This window comes from Diceros bicornis, chromosome 15, assembly GCF_020826845.1.
Source record: "Diceros bicornis minor isolate mBicDic1 chromosome 15, mDicBic1.mat.cur, whole genome shotgun sequence".
In the NCBI taxonomy this organism is placed as follows: Eukaryota; Metazoa; Chordata; class Mammalia; order Perissodactyla; family Rhinocerotidae; genus Diceros; species Diceros bicornis.
Window position 1 is genome coordinate 22919173 of NC_080754.1, and position 18501 is coordinate 22937673.

At 44.4% G+C, this 18501-nt stretch overlaps 1 protein-coding gene across 4 annotated transcripts in view; it reads right to left on the reverse strand.

Moving 5' to 3' along the window:
- The window catches only part of ILDR1 (immunoglobulin like domain containing receptor 1), a 30376-nt gene extending 12206 nt beyond the window's left edge, over positions 1 to 18170 (reverse strand). For all 4 annotated transcript variants that reach the window (XM_058555893.1, XM_058555895.1, XM_058555894.1 and 1 more), the window contains exons 1-3: positions 18002 to 18170; positions 5133 to 5303; positions 3592 to 3741 (exon numbers count right to left, since the gene is read on the reverse strand). In XM_058555893.1, coding sequence (XP_058411876.1) covers positions 3592 to 3741; positions 5133 to 5303; positions 18002 to 18056 — 376 coding nt within the window. In that variant the 5' untranslated portion in view covers positions 18057 to 18170. The remainder of the gene's footprint in view (positions 1 to 3591; positions 3742 to 5132; positions 5304 to 18001) is intronic.
- Positions 18171 to 18501: the final 331 nt, after the last annotated feature.

Sequence of the window (18501 nt, forward strand, 5' to 3'; positions counted from 1 at the left end):
TCTCATGGTCATAGAATTTTTGGTCATGTACGTGGCCATCCAGAATAAAGTCAATGTTTCCCATCCTCTCTTACAAATGGACATGGACATGTGACTCAGTTCTGGCAGATAGAAAGTAAGCAGAAATGTCACCTGATGGCTCCTAGGAACTTTCTTAAAATAGTTTGGGAACACCTTTGCCCTTTTCTTCTTTGTGTCTTCTTCTACTCTGTTATCTGGAAAGCAAATGTGATGGCTGCCATCTTGGACCATGAGGAAGAAGATGACATTCTTGGTGAGCTGGAAGGAGCTGACGTCTTGGGTCCCTGAGGACTTAATGGAACAGAGCCTCGACACTAGTTCTGGACTGTCTACCTCCAAATTTATACATGAGAAGAAATAAACTTATTTATTGTTTAAGTCACTAATATTTTGGGCTTTTGCTTACTCACAATCAAACTTAATCCTGTTACAGTGGGTATGATTTTTAGCTGCATTTTAGATGAGGAAACCAAGACTCCAGGAGGCTAAGAAACTGGCCTAAGAACAGAGAGAGAATGCTTATCAGAGGTAGGTTCAAACCCAAGTCTCTCTGCCTCAAAGCTAGTGCTCTTAACCACTAAGCTCTAATGTCTTCTCCAAACTGGGTGGAAAACTCTGCAGCCTGGATCCCTCGCCAGCTATCAACAGATACCTTTGGATCTTGAAGGAACAGGTTATGAGATGAACTTGAATAAGAGGATGAAATGCCAATATTTTAAGAGTAAATGTGACTCAAGAAAAGAATTTCAGTTCTTGTGAGCACCAAGCTCTTGCTCCCCCTTTAAGATAGATGAACGATATGTTCAAGTTTAGTAAATGCAACAAATGTACACTAAAGACCTTTTGTGGGTCCACCACTATGTCAGACACTGTCAGAGATCTGAAGAAGAACAAGACCCATCTCTATCCCGAAAGGGCTTACAGGCTGGTCAGAGGCATCAGGGCAGCCTCCACATCTTCAAATTCTTAAAGACCTTAGCATTATAGACTTGCTCCTGCTTAGTCGACAGTCATATCTGCAGTTCTTTATTATTTGTTTGTCAAGAAATACTTATTGAGGAAATGAAACAAAACTGCGAGGTCATGCAACATTGGAGCTAACTTTGACTTCTGTTTCCTTCTCTTTCTACGTCAATCCCTACGATTTTTTCCTACCCACGATTTTCCAAACCTACTACCTTTCCCAGAAACAAGCTTACCCCAGACTTGGAAGAATGGTGAAAGTGCTTTGGGGGAAACTCCCCCTCAAAGGTTAATGTGTATGATAAATCTGCCCCGATTTTTATTAGAGACATAAAGATTACTTTAGGGATGTGAGAGTAACGAGGGCATTTGGATATGTTAATATTTTAAATGATCCAAGAACTGATTTGACAGGTCATCTCCAACGATGCAAACATGGGTATAAAAGTGTCAGAAAACAAGGGGTCCAGGAAGTCACGACAAGCCGGGAAGTAGAAATAAAAAATGAGAGGAAATACCGCTTTCTCATGGGAGTAAGAAAGAGGCAGAGTCTGATCTAAAGGTGGTTGGGAGTGGAGGGAGTGGAGGGAGTGGACACCACTGCTCAAAATTAGAAAAAAAAAGACAGAGAAACAGGGACTACCACCTACAGGAACTTGCATCCTTCAAAAACTATAAAGGAGGGGCCGGCCCAGTGGAGTAGTGTTTAAGTTCGCACACTCCGCTTTGGCAGCCCGGGGTTCATGTGTTCGGATCCCGGGCGCAGACCTACATACCACTCACTAAGCCATGCTGTTGCAGCATCCCACATACAAAATAGAGGAGGACTGGCACAGATGTTAGCTCACGGACAGTCTTCCTAAAGCAAAAGGAAGAAGATTGGCAATGGATGTTAGCGTAGGGCCAATCTTCCTCACCAAAAACAAACAAACAAAAACTGTAAAGGAGACTTGCTAATTAAAGAGACTTTAGACTTTGGGGTCAGATCAGAGCTAATTCTATGGGATCTGAAGAAAACAGAACCACCCTGAATCTTTGAGGATGTACCCAGAGACTGGAAAAGAAGGACAGATCTTCCTTAAGGCTGAGAGTTCAAGGGCTGGCTTGGGGAAATCTAAGGTTGAATGTAAAAGCAACAGACTTCAGTATTACAGCCAAGGTATTATACACAAAGTCAGAAGGAATTGTTAAACTAGCCCTCTTTAAATGATCTACTTTTATTTATTTATTTATTTTTTTGTGTGGAAGATCAGCCCTGAGCTAACATCCAATGCCAATCCTCCTCTTTTTTGCTGAGGAAGACTGGCCCTGGGCTAACATCCGTGCCCATCTTCCTCTACTTTATATGGGACGCCGCCACAGCATGGCTTGACAAGCAGTGTGTCGGTGCACGCCCGGGATCCGACCCAGCGAACCCCGCCGCAGGGGAGAGCACGCTCTTAACCGCTATGCCACGGTGCCGGCCCCTAAATGATCTACCTTTAAATGGTCATAGAATATTGACTGATTTCTTCATATTATTTCTATGGGTACCCTGAGTGGCCTGCTGGGTGTATTATCCTCTTTTTTTCCCTTTTAATCAGCAAATATTTATTTAACACAGTACATAAAGCTCACTGAAATAGGCTCTGAATTCCATACCAATAACCCATGGCAGCAATCCTGGATTACAAGATAGGAATGTGGGGCACTAACCCATCCATCCAAAAGTGTACTGAGTGATCATAACTAAAGTTCACTGCACACTCACTGTTTGCTAAGTGCTTTATACATATCATCTCACTTAATGCTGACAACTTTCCAGGAGAGAGGTACTACGGCAAGTCCCATTTTATAGAAATTGAGGGCAAAAAATTGAAGGGACTTGCCCAGGTTCACACACCCGGTAGGTATAGAATGGGGACCTTCACCTGAATCTGACTGTAGAGTGGGGGCTCTAATCGCACTCCCTGTACTGGGAACAAAGAATAGATATGCTTTAGACATAGCTCTGAGATATCACATTTGATATTCACTTCAGTGTGGGGAGACAGAGACCATTATGCTCATCTTTCAGATGAGGTAACAGAGGCCAGAGAAAATATCTGCTGCTCGTCACTGAGCTAGCAAGTGGAAGCAACAGGACACCCAGCCAGATCTTTGAATTCTAAGCCCAAAGCTCTTTCATTTACCAATGGAGGGTGACGGTCTCAAGGTGGCCATCTACTTGGAAGCCCCTATTTCCTTAGACATGTAGAACAGGAGAGGCCAGAGGAAAACTCAGGGGCTGGAGTGAGAGCAGGTCTTGACAGCAATTTGTGGAAGGGATCAAAGGAGCCTGATCCACACCTTAGCCCTGAATCTCAGGGAAGCAAAGGGAACTACACTCCCAGACCATTAGCCAAAGCTGTAGGACATCCTCTCATCCAGAAACCAACTTCCAGAAGAGTGACTTCAGATGATGCAGCACTTTCTATATATCTGGCCTTTTCCTCAAACAACGACAGTGACCAAGTAGACCATCAGGCAGCAGAAAAAAGGGGAAATCCCCACAATGACTCAGCCTGCCAGGCCTGGTGTCTGCACCTTTCACCAACCCAGGTTCCCTGCCGCCTCCCCCGCACTCACGGTTCTGGATGGTGATCTTGCGCTGCCGGTAATCCACCCCCAGCACGGGCTCATTCTGCCCCCGCCTCTGGGCCACGATGCGCACCTCCCGCTGGTTGTCGTTGCAATCATTGGATGGGTCCTGGCCCAGGGATAAAGCTGCCTGGTACGCTGAGGAAAGAGGTCACACCCAAGTCACATAGCAATGGGGAACTCCCATGAAGAAAGGTGCCCTTACTGTTCCCAGGGGCAACGAAGCATCTCAATTTTTCCTGAGCCTATGCATCCCCTGGGAGTCTTGTTAAACATGAAGATTCTGACTCTGTAGGTTTAGAGTGAGGATCTCAGATTCTACATTTCTCATGAGCTCCCAGGTGATACCAATAAACTATACTTTGACAGCCAGACTCCTAATAGGCCCTAATAGGCCATCATTTCCAAATTCTGGCTGCATCCCCTGTCTCCCATCCCAACTTCTCTTGCCTCATCTGCAGTCTCCCAGACTCTGCTCCCATGGGGTTCATCCACCTGCCCTTACAAGGTTTGAGAGCTGCTAAATCTGCTGGTGGCAAATGCCTACCACTCTAGTCTCTCCTATCTTCCCACTTGACCCAGGCATTTTAAGAGTAACCCCAGGAACCAATGCCTTGATTTAGAGACGGGTCTTTTGGGGACAATGTCAGGCTCTGTGGGTGGCTCAGACAGTTAGGTTTGGGGGTTCATATTATGAGACAGTAGTCAGAGCTAAAAGAGGTAAAGCTGATGCCTGCCCCTCCTTTTCCTCATCTCAGGAAGCTCACTTCATTCCTACAAACAGGTGTCCACTTCTATTCTCAAAATTTCTACAAGGTTAATTGTCCTGGGCTGACGGTGGGGATCTAGGTTCATTTGTTCCTTAAGAGAGGGCAGAGGTGGACAGCTAGGAAGAGCTTTGGCTCCAGACAGCACAACTGACATGAGTGGGGCAGTTGTGACTGAGAGGTAAGACTTGGCTAAACATAAGGGAGTTGGGCAGCACTAAGAGATGTCCAACAATGAGTGTGTTCCCTGGGGGCAGCGAGCTTCCATCACTGGGAGTGTTCAGTCAGCAGAGGAATGATGGTCCACCAGGAAGGCTGGGCTGTAGAAGGGGATGTGGCAGTGGGCAGGAGGTTCACAAATAACCGCTCCTGATGCATCCTGGGGGGCGTCTTCTTGACTACGTTCTAAGGTGATGGGGTTGCTGGGAGGCAGATCTGTAGCCCCATCTCAGTGCACCAGCATGCAACCAGGAATGGACTAGGAGGCAAGATGTGCTCTGCCTTTTACTTAATGTCTGAACTGCCTTAAATCTTTTTAGAACAAGGTGGGACATAAATTTTAAAATAAAGAATATGTGAGCTTGAACAAATTACTTCATCTACCTGGCCTCAGTTTGTTTATCTATAAAATGAGGGGATTGCATCAAATAATCTTTGTGGCTTCTTCTCACTCTAAGGATTTGTGATCCTAAATAATTCCTACCCTCTAATGGCCGTACTTCACAGAGGGACCCGGTGAGCGAGAAGGGGGAGGGCACTCACATGCAGAGTAATAGTCTAAGATGGGGTCCTTGCAGAAGGACTTGAAGCGCCACGTCACCACCACGTCCTGGAGCTGGGCAGAGGTGGTGTAGTCACATTTGAGGATGATGGAGGCAAAAAGGGTGACATAGCGCTCTGTGTCCTGGACCGTCACCAGCAAGGACAGGCACCCTGCAGCCAAGAGCAGAAGACAATGCTGAAGGCAGACCAGGTCTCTGTGGGGTGACCTACTTCTGTTCATGGGGTAATAAAGGCAAAGCAAATGAGCAAACACACTGCCTGACCGGTTGGGAACTCACAGGCAGAGTCTGAATTCTTACTTGGCCTGGACAGGGTGTGGGGTGGAGACTGCAGATACTCTGGGGGAGACTGAGGAGAAAAGGAGCAAGGACAACTCCCAAGGAGCTTACAGTCCATTGATAGTGATAATGCATCCAACAATACAGAAATCATACCTAAAGAAGGCCATATACCTACTGGCGTGACCTTGCTAATATATATATTTTTTCATGTCACTTTGTTTCTTAAAATGTTTCCCCATTTCCATAGGATAAAGTTTAACCTCTGTAACCAGGCCTATGGGGCCTGTTGGATCTGCCTTCAGCCTTTCTCTGCTGCCTCATCTCCCTCCATGCCCCACCTGGCACTCAGGGCTTCAGCCACTCTGAACTTGCTTCAGTCCTTCCCATGCTAGGATCACTGTTTTCTCTAGGTCTTCCCATATGTGGATTTCTCAGCTGGTAATACGGAGTTTTCTTCCATATCACCAGCCACCACTCCATTCCCTTCACTAGGTTAATTACTATTTATTCCTTAGGTCTTCAGCTGCACCCTTACCTCCTCAAGAAGCCTTCCTGACTGCAAGTCTGGGAGAGGGGCCTCCCTCTGTTTTCCCAAAGTGCCTTGTCCTACCCCCAGGCAGCACTTTTCACACTTCTTGGTGATGGCCTGTTTCCTGCAGGCTCTGAGAAAGGTGACTGGGTTTGTCTCTTACTCACTGTTGATGATAGGACTGTGATAACTTTTATCAAGGAAGACTTGAAGAAATTAAGACTTTCTTTTTCCTTTTTTAAAGTCCCTCTCACTACCTTCCAAATCTACAGACATACTTAAAGCTCCAGGTCTGCCTTGATGAGGAACCAGGTGGCAGAGAAATGTCAGAGGGACTTTGGCACGGTCAGAGGTCCACACATAACCAATATCTTAGCATGTTCCCATGTCAATATGGTTTCTAGACCAAGTTATAAGGAATCTTCTCGTGGGAGGTTTAGTAGAATGACAGAACTCAAACTTGGGCATGCATCACTGGAGGACTTGTGACAGCCCAGACTGCCATCAGTAGAAGCTTCTGATTCAGTAGGACTTGGGTGGGGCCCAAGAACTTATATTTCTAACAAATTTTCAGCAGTTGCTGATACTACTGTTCTGGGCACCATACTTTGAGAACCACTGGTATAGACTAGGTTACAAAAAACCCCAGGCTTTGGACTCAGATACAACTGGGTTCAAATCAAACTTGACTACTTGAACACTGGCAAGTTATTTACTCTCTCTGAGCTTGTGTTTCCTCAGCTATGAATGGAGATTATAAGAATACTAACGTCATCAGGTCCTTGCAAGAATGCAATGAGATAATCCACTTTCTGCACTTGGCATAGTCCTAGCATGGTGCCACCTTAGTGTCAGCATGGTGCCCGGCACAGACGCTGCCGGGTTAGTGTCAGTATATGAGTCTCTTTCTCTCTTTTCCCTTATTCAAGGGCTAAGGAGAAAGGGGTTCAAGCTGGGATTCTCTCCAGTGGAGTCTCAGGTGGAGCAGCCTTCATTTTGACTGAGTTACTCCCACAAACAAAACAAACACAGTCACCCCCTTACAGAGCAACTGGGTGGGCCTGGCACCGTGGCAAGAGCCACACAGTTCTGGGTCCTGCCTCACCTTCTGGACGCAGCCCTCATAAGGCAGTCTGCTGTGGCTTATGATGGGCACCTGTACCCATTTTTCTCACATCCAAGGAGAGAGAGCAGAATGCTGCTCAGAACGGGCTCTGACCCCACCAGAGCCATCTCCAGGGCTGGGCTGTAATGAGGATGCGCCCGTGACAGCCATGCTGGAGAGAGGGTCTGCAGAAGTGCAAGGGAGACCTGTGGGTGGGGAAGACGTCACGGAGGGAAGAGATTTAAACTAGACCCTAAGACTCAGGGAGGATTAAGATTATACATGAGAAATAGGGAGAGGGCAGAGAAACTCATGGTTTCAGTCCGGAAGAAAGAGTGAGCAAAGGCTCTTATCAGGAAGGGGCAGTTACTTGGGGAACTGGGAGGGAACCAACCTAGCTGGTGTCTCCAGCTTTATGGGAGTCAGAGGGGGTAAACGAGGCGGGGCTGGTGGTGGTGAGTGGGAGGTGGGGAGATAGAGTGGAGTCTAAATTGCACTCCAGCGTCTATTTCTAGTTAACGGATAATCACTGAAGGCTTTTCTGAAGAAGAGTAATAGGGTGAAAGTGGTATTTTTAGGAAGATGGATGACTTCCTTATTCAGCTGTGAATGAAAAAAGATCACCATTTTGAAAATAAGCCTTGAGTAGTCCGGGGAAAAACAGCTACTGTCTCTACTAGCTGTAGGATTCCTGGAAATCAGTCCCATTGGAAGGGAAGAGCCAGTGACTGGTGTCTCAAGCCCACCATGGATTATTTCATAATCCGCTCTTTACATTTGCTTCTCCACCCTCACCACACTTTTGCTTTTTTCCAGAACTGACCTGAAATAGACTTTGGAGCTTTTGCCCAACACAGCTTTAACTGAACAGCAGAAGCAGCTACAGGTAAAATTTTGACAATGAATAGGATGCCATTGTCAACACTAGCTTATTTTGTTCAGTAACATGTATGGATTAGAATAGACAGAAAAACACTGATTTGTGGTCTAAACAAAATCCGAGGTTCACAGAGCACTTTCAAATATTTTCTTTTACACACTAAATATGACCCCTGGAACGAGACAGGCTGTGCTATTTTATACTCAGCAAATCTGGGACTGGAAAAGATAAGTGGCTTGTCTGTGGTCATTAATTTCTAAGAGAGTCAGAGTCAAGATTCTGCCCCTGAGCAGTGCTCTTGCCACTCTGCCTGGCTAGTCTTTAAATAACGGAAGATGTCTGGTATTCATTAGCTTGCAAATAATCAGAATATGGGGCCAGGCTACACGAGCAATAATTCATATACAATGGCAGCAGTCACTTTGATACCATGATTAATAACCTACATGTTCTTTATTTTGCTAAATGGTAATTCAACATAAATAGCAGTTTATTCAAAAGACTCTAGTCAACACTATTTGTACAGAGGTGGAACATTTGTGGGGGACGGTGGGTTTGCTGGGAGTCAGAGAAGGGAATTTGGTTGGAGGCAGAAGCTACTCTGGAGTAGCTTTGAAGATTGCTAAATCTGACATTCTGAGGGAGGAGAATGGGGACAAGGGTGATCACCTTCATTATCAAATCTTCACTCAGCTCCCAATCCATGAATGCCCTTATTATGGGCAACCACATCTGAGGTGACACAACTCACCTTTACCAACGTCAGCACTGGCTTTGCTGCCTGGGTACCACTCTTTTATCCTGTCTTTGATTTCATCCCTTATGCGAATTTCAAGCCTTAAAATATACCAGGTTCCCACATGCTTTGACCACACTGACCTCACTCTCACTCCCTCCAGGGGCCTGCCAGCCCCACAGCATCCTGCACAGCTCTCAGACCTTCGCCCCCTGCCCCTCACCACCCTACATGGACAGTGGGGAAGAGTCCCAGGACAAAAGGTACTGAGCAACCAGCAAACCCTTCTCCCTTCCTCTCAGTTGTTGCTTTGGATCTCAGCCTCTGCTGTGTGCCAGGTGACATACATACACTGCCTCCAATCCTCACAAAACCCCCTAGGGTGAGATCAGCCCTGCTCATGTATGTGGACACAAGTTCAGAGACTATAATAGGCCAAGCCTTCTCAGCCTCAGGATTTGAACTCGGGTCTTGCTGACACCAAAACCCAATTTTTCCTAAGCAGGTAAGCTTGACCTTTTAAGTGGAAGTCAGGCACTAGACTCCCAAAAAGCAGGAGGATTTTCCAGATTGGGAGGAAGAGAAAGGAAGTAGCAAGACAGCTCATCTCAAAAGCAAAAACCTCCCATCTTTCTTTTCCCTTAGCCTCTAACTTCTCTGTAAAACTAACCACATCAGGCACACATGCTACTAGCAGGAAAGATTTTCAAGAAGAGACCAAGGGCAGCAGAATCAGGGCTGAAAATACAAACATATTCAAAAAGATGAATGTCCTGTTTATAGATGTCCTGGTGCATCTTTGCCCTTTTAAACTTAGTACTATGAGTTTTCAAATTCTTAAATTTTCTTTCTGTTCTTAGATTTCCTTCATCCTGTAGCATTTCCTTCTCCTCAATTCACTGCCATCTAATTTCCTAGCTGTCTCTATCATTTTCTCTTGAAAACTTTAATTCTGGAGACTAACTTCCTGAGTTCAGTTTCTGCCTCCACTCTCCTACCAACTGAAAGATCTGACAAGTCCTTTCCAAACTATAGGTGTTTCTTTTTATGCAAAATTGGGATAATGATAATACTTGCCTGATAGGGTTGCAGTGAGGATTAAAGGAGATAATAAATGTCCAGCATTTAGCAAAGAGCCTGGCACATAATAGACACTCAAACATTAGCTGTCTTAAGTATCATTTGTATAGATCTCACCTACCTTAAGAGATTGAGATCATCTGAGAAGAGCATGTGAAAGCATTTGGAAAGAATTAAAATGATACAAATATAAACTATCATCACTGTTTTCTCTTTGCGAAATGAGTTAGTGCATGAAAAGCTTTTAAAGCTGTGTCCCTTTGTACCCTAGCAAACCCATTCATAGTTTGTCCTTTCCGTGAAAGAGGAAGGGAGGGAGACCTGTCATTTCAGGGTAGAAAGGTAACTTCAGATGAGATATCAGAGCTCATGGGAAGGAGAGAAGGGGAAGGGGATTCTCTGTTTCCCGCCTTGAGGTACTTTCCAAGACTACACTGCTGTACAGAGTGGGGACTACCATCCTGCTTTAAAGTGGAAGGAAAACATATCAATGAAAGAAGACTATCTTTACAACTAAATGCCATGTGTTCCCAAATATATACTATCTTTGTACATTTCCTCAGTTTGTCTTCCCTCTGTAGTATCAGTCTGATCAAGATGTTTATAGTTTCTAGAACATATTATTCATACAGCATAGAGATATAGGTACAAAACTTTTTTTTTTTAACTAAGGACTGTTTTCAGGGGACTGGATGGCATTTCCCTTCCTTTCAACATGAAGGGTCCTGCTTGGAAGGGAGTGGCAGGCAGGGAGGGAGGGCACGGTCTTTCCTGGCAAGGAGCAGTGGCCTATTGCTGGCTCTGACAGAAGGTCTCGATTCCGGAGTGTTTTTCAGGTACCCAGGCACCTCTGCCCGACTAAGCAGGTTAACAAAAAGTACACAGGTTTAATCCTATCAGAGTTTATGTCTGAGTGAGCTATCTCCCCAAGCATGTTTGCCATCGGTACTGATTACATTTCCTTAGATAACAGTGCAAATATGAGAGGACTCAAGGGAGAGAGGGATTGGCAGTGAGTATAGACAAAAAGTAAGGGATCAACAGGGTTAGGAAAAGAGGACAGGGGACAAAGAGAAGCAGGATAGGGCTGGGGGAGGAAATATGTCTACATATTACATGTTAACAAAGGTCTGGCATGTGCTACTCAATAGTGCTAGGCTGGGGGTGGCACTAAGCATGTGGCGACCCTGGGGAGGAAACTGATACATACTGAGCACTTACATGTTGTTAGACATGGTATTGGGTGCTTTATTATACAGTGTCTCATTTAACCTTTGCAAAAATACCGTGAGATAAGACTTATTTTTATCTCAATTTTCTACATGAGGAAAATCCTCAGGGAGATTAAGTAACTGGTTTAAGGTCACACAGTTTAGTAAGCAGCAAACCTAGCTTTAAACTTAGAGACCTCTAAAACTCCAAAACCTATAATGTTTCCAGCGTACCACGCGCTTTCTGGATAAGTTTTCTAATAGTAGAGGTTTAACCCTTTAAGGGATATTCACAAATTTAAGAGACATTCACAAATTTATTTTAGCCATTTGATATAGAAACGTTTTTCCTTTTTTCTTTATAAATATAAAATAAATAATAAGAAACTTCAAACACGAGATAAGGGTATAAAGTAAAAAGTTCCTCCTTGCTTGCCGTGAATTCCACTCTCCAAGGGGACCACTCTTGATAATTCAGTGTATATCCCTCCACATCTTTTCCTATGCTGTTTTTTTTTTAAATTATATTACGTAAATTGACTTACAACTTTGTTTTTTCTTCAAACTAATGATATATCATTATATATAGATCTCTCTCTTTTAGTGGCTGCATGAAAATTCACTACATGAATGAAATATAATTTATTTACCCATTTTCTAATGATGGGCATTTTGGTTGTTTCTGATTTTTCACTATTACAATGCTGAAATGAATTGTTAAATGAATATCTTTATATAAAGTATCTCTTCACACGCATGCTTTTATTCCAGTAGGATATATTTCTCAAAGTGAGATTGCTAGGTCAAAGGGAATAAGGCTTTTATATTTTAATAGATATTTCAGGAAAGAAATTTATATTTCCATGAATGGCGTGTGATAGTTCCATGTTTCAGCACAATCTCTCCGACAGGGGAAAACATCAATCTTAAAAATTTTTTAATAAACTACTAGGTGAAAAAATAGCCACTCAGGTGGTTTGAACTTGATATTCCTTGGCTATTAGGGGTAGAGGACAACAAGACCTGCTTGAGAAGCTGATGCTCGGGGTTTCCCACAGTCAGTCACTCAGGCCAGTGACTCATCCATGTCCCCACACGCTAATCTCAGAGCACATGCAAATTTGCGTCTCACCAAAATGACAAATTTCTATGTGACCTGGGCCTTCAGAGGTCATTCATTCACTCATTTATTGAGTACCTGCTATGAGCCAGGCACTGTTCCAGAGGATGGGGGTACAGTAGCAAACAGGAGAGACAAGGTCTCTGCAGTCTTGGAACTTAAACAGTCTTGGTGGGAGAGTCGACAATAAATGAGTAAACACATGTAATGAGAATTACAAGGTAATTCCTGTCATGGATATGCTTTATAGGGCTGCTCAGAAACTGCTCGAGTTTTAAAATTCAAATCCTACTACTGTATAATAAGGGACAAGACAGACAGACGTATCCAATGCTCCTGATAGCTCTTCTTGGTTGTTTCAAATTCTAAATCAAGCCACAAATCTACATCATCATCCTTCCATACAATCCTGGGCCTCTCCCATGTTTCCCATCACAGGGAATGAGCAAGAACGAAAACTAGGAATGGTCCCTGACCTCTCTTTCTCCCTCATTCTTCATATACAATCTATTATCAAATTGAGTTTATTTATCTCCTAGTATTTCTGGAATCTCTCTCTCTCTCTCTCTCCATCTTCACTACCACCCTAGTTCAGGCTACCATCATTTCCAGCCTGGATACTGCCCCAGCTTAACTGGTACCTGCACACACTCTGGTTTTCCTCCATGTGGATTCCACACTGCTGTGAGTGTCCCAACTCCTTCTCCTTACAAATCTCCGAAAGCTGTCCGTTGTTCCTAGGATAAACGCAAAGCCTCCTACCACGGCCCATGAAGCCATGCACATCTGGTCCTACCCACCCCTCTGGCCTCATTTCCACCACATGCCCTGTGACTTCCTCCACTCAGTCATGCTGATCTTCTTCCCACCCAGCACACTTTCTGAGCTCCTATCCAGTGGTCTTGCACAGGCTATTCCTTTAGTTTGGAATGATCAGTCCTCAGCTCTCAACTCAAGCAACACTTCTTCAGGGAGGGCCTCCCAAACGAGCAAAATCCATCTATGATATGCTCTTGTGGTATCTTGTAATCTCTTTCTCATGATCTCTGTCATAGTATTATTTCTGTATTTGCTTGTATTCCCTTTAGACCATAAGCACCGTAGGGGCCAGGGCCATGTCCACTCTTGTTTGTCAGCACACCTTGTACATAGTATACATTAAACATTTGCTGAATAAAAGAACAAATTTATACAAGACAAGGCTAAACTTCTTGGAAGAAATTTTAAGTGCTCTAAAAGTACAGAAAATAAATGGTTAAAGTTAACCATTTGTAGTATGGCCAGAAAAAACACAAGGAAGAAGGGTACGTGCTGGGAGGAGAGAGCGTACAGGAGCATGCCCATATCAATGGGGACAAGGCTGCCCAAGTTAGTGAGGCCAGAATGAGCGAGCCTTGAATTCCAAACAAAGAGCTTTAATTCACTCTTAGAAACTATGGGGATCTAGTGGAGGTTCTTGGATGGAGGATTAAAGTGAAGGTGGGAAAGATTAACCCAGGTAGGTTAACCCAGCATCTGGGTAGAGGATGGTTAGAACTAGACAGAGAGATAGCAGGCCTAGAGGGAAGAAGATGGTTAAGATGCTTAAAGTAGGCTAGGGCAAGGTTTGTCACCTGGAATAGAAAAGAAAGGGCAGATCCTGGGATTAAGCAACAGAACTTGGTGATTAACTGGATTTGGGAAATGAGGAAAGCGTCAAAACTGCTTTCCTCTGACCCTATCTTACCCCAAGATTTGCAGATTGGAAGATCCAGAAATAAGGACCAGAGAAAGACAAGACATGATCAGAGTCTTCCCAATTCTTAAAATACACAATTTTACTTCTCCCCCAAGGACTTCAAATAATGAAATAAAGTATTAGGCTGAAAGAAACCCAAGCAGAAGGTACATGAATTACCCAGCATCTCATCCGCTGCACTGTTTTGGGGCAAGATGTTCAATAATTAGCATTTAGTTATACATCCAGGATACAGTCTATTTCTATTTCTGCATAGCAGGATTCCATTAGACAAAACAAACCTGCTCCACGGCAGGAAACAGGTGAAAGAGAAATGGACCAAGAGTGAGGATGCCAGGGATCTGGTCCCAACTCTCAAACCAACTCCATTGTGTCAACCTGAGATGCATGACTTCCCTGGACACAGATTTCCTTATTCCCAAAACTGGCTGAGAGGGAAAGACAGGGGCTGGGGGTGATTTCTATTTGTGTTCAACAGAGCACTGGAATTCTGGGGAGGTACTTCAGGTGGCCCATGGGGGTAATGGAGGAGCCAAGTGGGCAGTCTCCCATCCACCACCCACACCCCCCTCACTCCGAGAAGCTCCACTTTACTATCTACTATCTCAGGGATCAAGACGTCAGTAAGTCTTCAGTATGACCCCAACCTTCACCCTCACGACTGAGGGAAAGTTACTGGTCCAGATGCTAAGAATCTTGTCCCTGAGGAGTCAGCTGTCTGATTTCCCAAAGAACGATAATACAGGTTGAGAGCTGTGTGGATGTGTAAGTTAACTATGATCTTAAAAACTTTTCACAAAAGCACAGATGACGCACACCCTTTTAGAATTTGAGGGGGAAACTAACTTTCATTCTAGGAATAAACTTTGAGGTTGGACAAAGGTAACCAGAGCTCTTAGCCAATAATACAAAGGGCTACAGGTACTTACTTCAGCCTTATCTCAATCTTTTGTTTTAAGGAGCAAGTATCACTTGAGTGATAAAAATTTAACTCTTTTTAAAGAAAAAAACTTTGGAGAGTTACAAAAAAAAAATCTGACAAGTGATGTCTCCACAGCTCAAAGCATAGGGACTGTAGTAACTTCCCAGGACTCCCTGACCTCCAAGGCTTCATCAGAGGCCCCAAGCCACACGGACTAGCAAGTTTACCCAAATCTGACATAATTTCACTCCAGGCCCACACTTTGCAATTGCAGAAACGTGAATGCTAATCAGAGGACTGAGTTGACTCTTCTCTAGAAACACAAGAGAACGAGGTGATGGACCAAAATGAACACACTCTAGTACAGGGTTTTCCAAAGTGCATATCACAGTTTGCAGCGGATCTTGAGAAAAAATCAACTTACTTACTGGATTTTTGTATTTAATACTATTAACTTGAGGATTATTTTCTATGAATTTAAATGTTATTAAAATAATATTTGACGTCATTTGCTATTCTTTTATCCAACACAGTAACTTTTTTTGTGCACCTTTTCTATTTTATAAATCTTATATATGTGTGCACATGTCACAATGTAAACTGTATTTCGTACTGGGGGCTGTGAAAAGAAGTTTGAAAAGCACTGCTTTGGTAGATACTGGGAGCGAGAGAGGAAGCTTGATTTTCAGTTTGATCTTAGAGACATTTTAGGAAGTTTGGCTTAAGAATAAATAAAGAGGTGTGGGCAATGGGAAGGGCCCCAGTATTTCCTGAGTGATGACCAGGCGGTACACACTGTGCTCAATCTAAACCTATCCAACAAGGATTGGCTTTGTGAGGTGTGACGGGGAGGGACTTGTCAGGAATTTCGTTGGTTGTCTAGATAAGGGGAGATTAAGTAGTCCTCCAAAATCACAGCTAGTAAGAGGCAGATTCTGAATTAGAATCTGAATGTTATCTGATTAGTAACGTCAGTTTCTTAGCTGTAGGGGAAGGAGAAGTAGAGGAAGCTTAAACTATTTCTTTAAAGTTAGCTTTAAAAAATCCTACTAGGGTCTAGATCATGACTACCATTATCACCATGGCTAACATATATTAAGCCCTCACATCGTTCCAGGCACTGTATTAAGTGCTTTAAAACCTTCATATCATTGAATCCTCACAAAAACCTTATGAGATATGCACTACAATCATCCCCCTTTACTGGGGGCTTTCAGCAGTTCAGTAACTTGACCAGAGTCACGCAAACATCATGGATGCAAAATCCAAATGCACGTGACATAGTTGAAGGCAGCTTTATTTACACTCCCTACACATATTCAGGGAAAATATCTGCTAAAATAGATATTTCCCCTCAAGTTTTGGAGTCAAAACAGTTGAAATCTCAATTTCTCACCTATGAAATAAAAGTGAGTTTAGATGTTCACTTCGGACTTTTCGCGTTCAGCATTCTCTGGTTCTAAAGCGGGTCATCAGGTGGGCTTCCATGGAAAGAATGGCAGGCAAACACAGCAGTCAGTATTATTTTACCATTCAGCTTCCCGGCTACTAACACTACATGGCCAGTTCATGAACACCTGGAGCTCCGCTTTCTGAGGTCCCTGTCCATTTAGCAATTTGCTTACTATAAGAATACAGCCTTGGTTATAATCACTGTATTTGACAAATGTTCAGTGTTCAATATTCTTCATAAAAATTGAATAGCTTTATAACATTATGCTGGTGATTTAAGGATTGGGGGTTATACCCTAATGGGATTTTTATCTATAAGGCTTCTTTTCTTATTCTATTGACCCGGACGACGACTGCTGGTTACAAAGTTCTAATTCTGGGGATGGGATGACAAGGGGTAGAGGTGGGAGTAGACCTCTACTTTCCAGAAAAGGCAGCTCAAGCAGCTTCAGAAATCCCTAGCGGCCGTGGAGTTGGAGCTGAACATGTGAGGCCTAGGAGAGAAGACTGTGGGAAGCTGTGGGATTTTTATGCATTTGCTTTCACGTCTAAGCTGGTGATTGCTCTGGTGGAATTCCAGGCACTTAATTTAGGTGAGGTTTAGTCCATTTCCTTGTGTACATCTAGTCTTGTCAGCTTCACAATTTATAAGAAATGTTGTAAGCCAGAGGACCTTAGGAATGTCAATTTTCCAGTTTTCCTACCCTTTTGCAAATCTCCTTTTTATTCTCAGCATGAAGCTTTATTGTAGAATCTTGTCTGATTTGGTTACATCTGAGAGATTTTCATCCTATCAAGCTTGTAAAAATGAAATTCTGCCTGTACCTTCATATTACATTTTTTCCCTCAGAAAAATACAAGACTCAAATTGGTCTGTGAGCCAAGAGAGCTGACCTCCACTGACAACTTAGAGCAAAGAGGGCAGCTATGCCTAAAAGAGGGGGAAAAAAAGGTAAAATGAAATAAAACAGGGCAGAACTTCAAGGCAACTCACACATTCTTGTTTGCAAGGTCACAGCTACAGCCTAACTGAAAAGGGCTGAAAGAGCCTGCAGGTTCCTCACTCAGCTATCCTTTCCTCTCTGGTTTCTCTCATGCAGATACGCTCTCCTGTCATATTTCCAGGAGAAACATGGAGGCACACAAAACTACACTTCCAAAGCAGACGGGATTGGTGGGAGATTAAGAGAACGAAGGAGAGGGTTGGTGGTTGGGCACCTGATGGGGAGATACCAGCAAGAGGGCAAGTTAGGGAAGTTCGTGGATACAAAGAAAGTAAAAAAGTGACAGTGAACATGGTTAGCAAAGAGCCACAGGTTTTGGTCCCGTAAAATAGATTCTGAATCATACCCCACGTTCCATTACATACTGAGGATACATTATAACCTCCTAGGAGAGAAATAAATGCATTTCTGGTCCAATATGGTTGTCCTCATATCTAAAAGCAAGTATCAGATGAAAAGAAAGTAATTAGGAATTTTAAGAGTGCTGTTTCCGCCTCTATCAATTCAGGTTTAGAGTCAAGTGACCAAGAGGTGCTTAATGACTGCAGGAGGGGAAGCCCAGGGGCTCCTAGTTTCTTTCTTAGTTGCACCTGTCTTGAAAGGGCCTGGGTTAATAAAAGAGGAAAACAACAGGTTCCCACCGGCAGAAACTCGATCCAGTCCCCGCCCTGCCAAGAGGCACCGGAGCGCGGCCTCCGCTGCCCCGCCTGTGGCCGGCTCTGCAAGGCCAGGCAACAATGGCTTCCTGTCTCCTTGGGCCCAGGGTGGGACGCATTTTCCCACGGCTCACCTGCTGGGAGCCAAATGAAGAGCAGCAGCCAAGGTGCAGGCAGCTCGGGGCCCATGCCGGCCCCTCTCTGGCCCCTTTCAGCTCCAGGGGCACTGTGTCTTCATTCATCAGCTGCGGCCCCAGGACGCACCACTTCTCCAAGGAATCCCTCCGTTTCCCCTCACTCTGCGCAGCGGGGCGGGAGGGCGGATCCTGGGCCGCGGGCTGGTACCGCCCGGCGCATCCCCACCTGCGGCGCTCCCCCCGGCCCCGCCTCCCGCACCGCGCGTCCGGGTTTCCTGCCCCGCCCTCGGTCCCAGACCGCGGCCACCTTGCTACCTGCCGCCGCCCGCTCTGCGGACTGCCGGGGAATTCTCCTCCTCGCCCAAACACCGTCTCCTGCCACTCACCCCTCCCAGCTATCGGGAATGTTACCATTTTTTTTGCCCCCAGAAGTTCTCGGGAAGTCTTACCCCTAGCAAATTGTAGAATTATGTGGATAGGACTTTCTAGGAGTATTT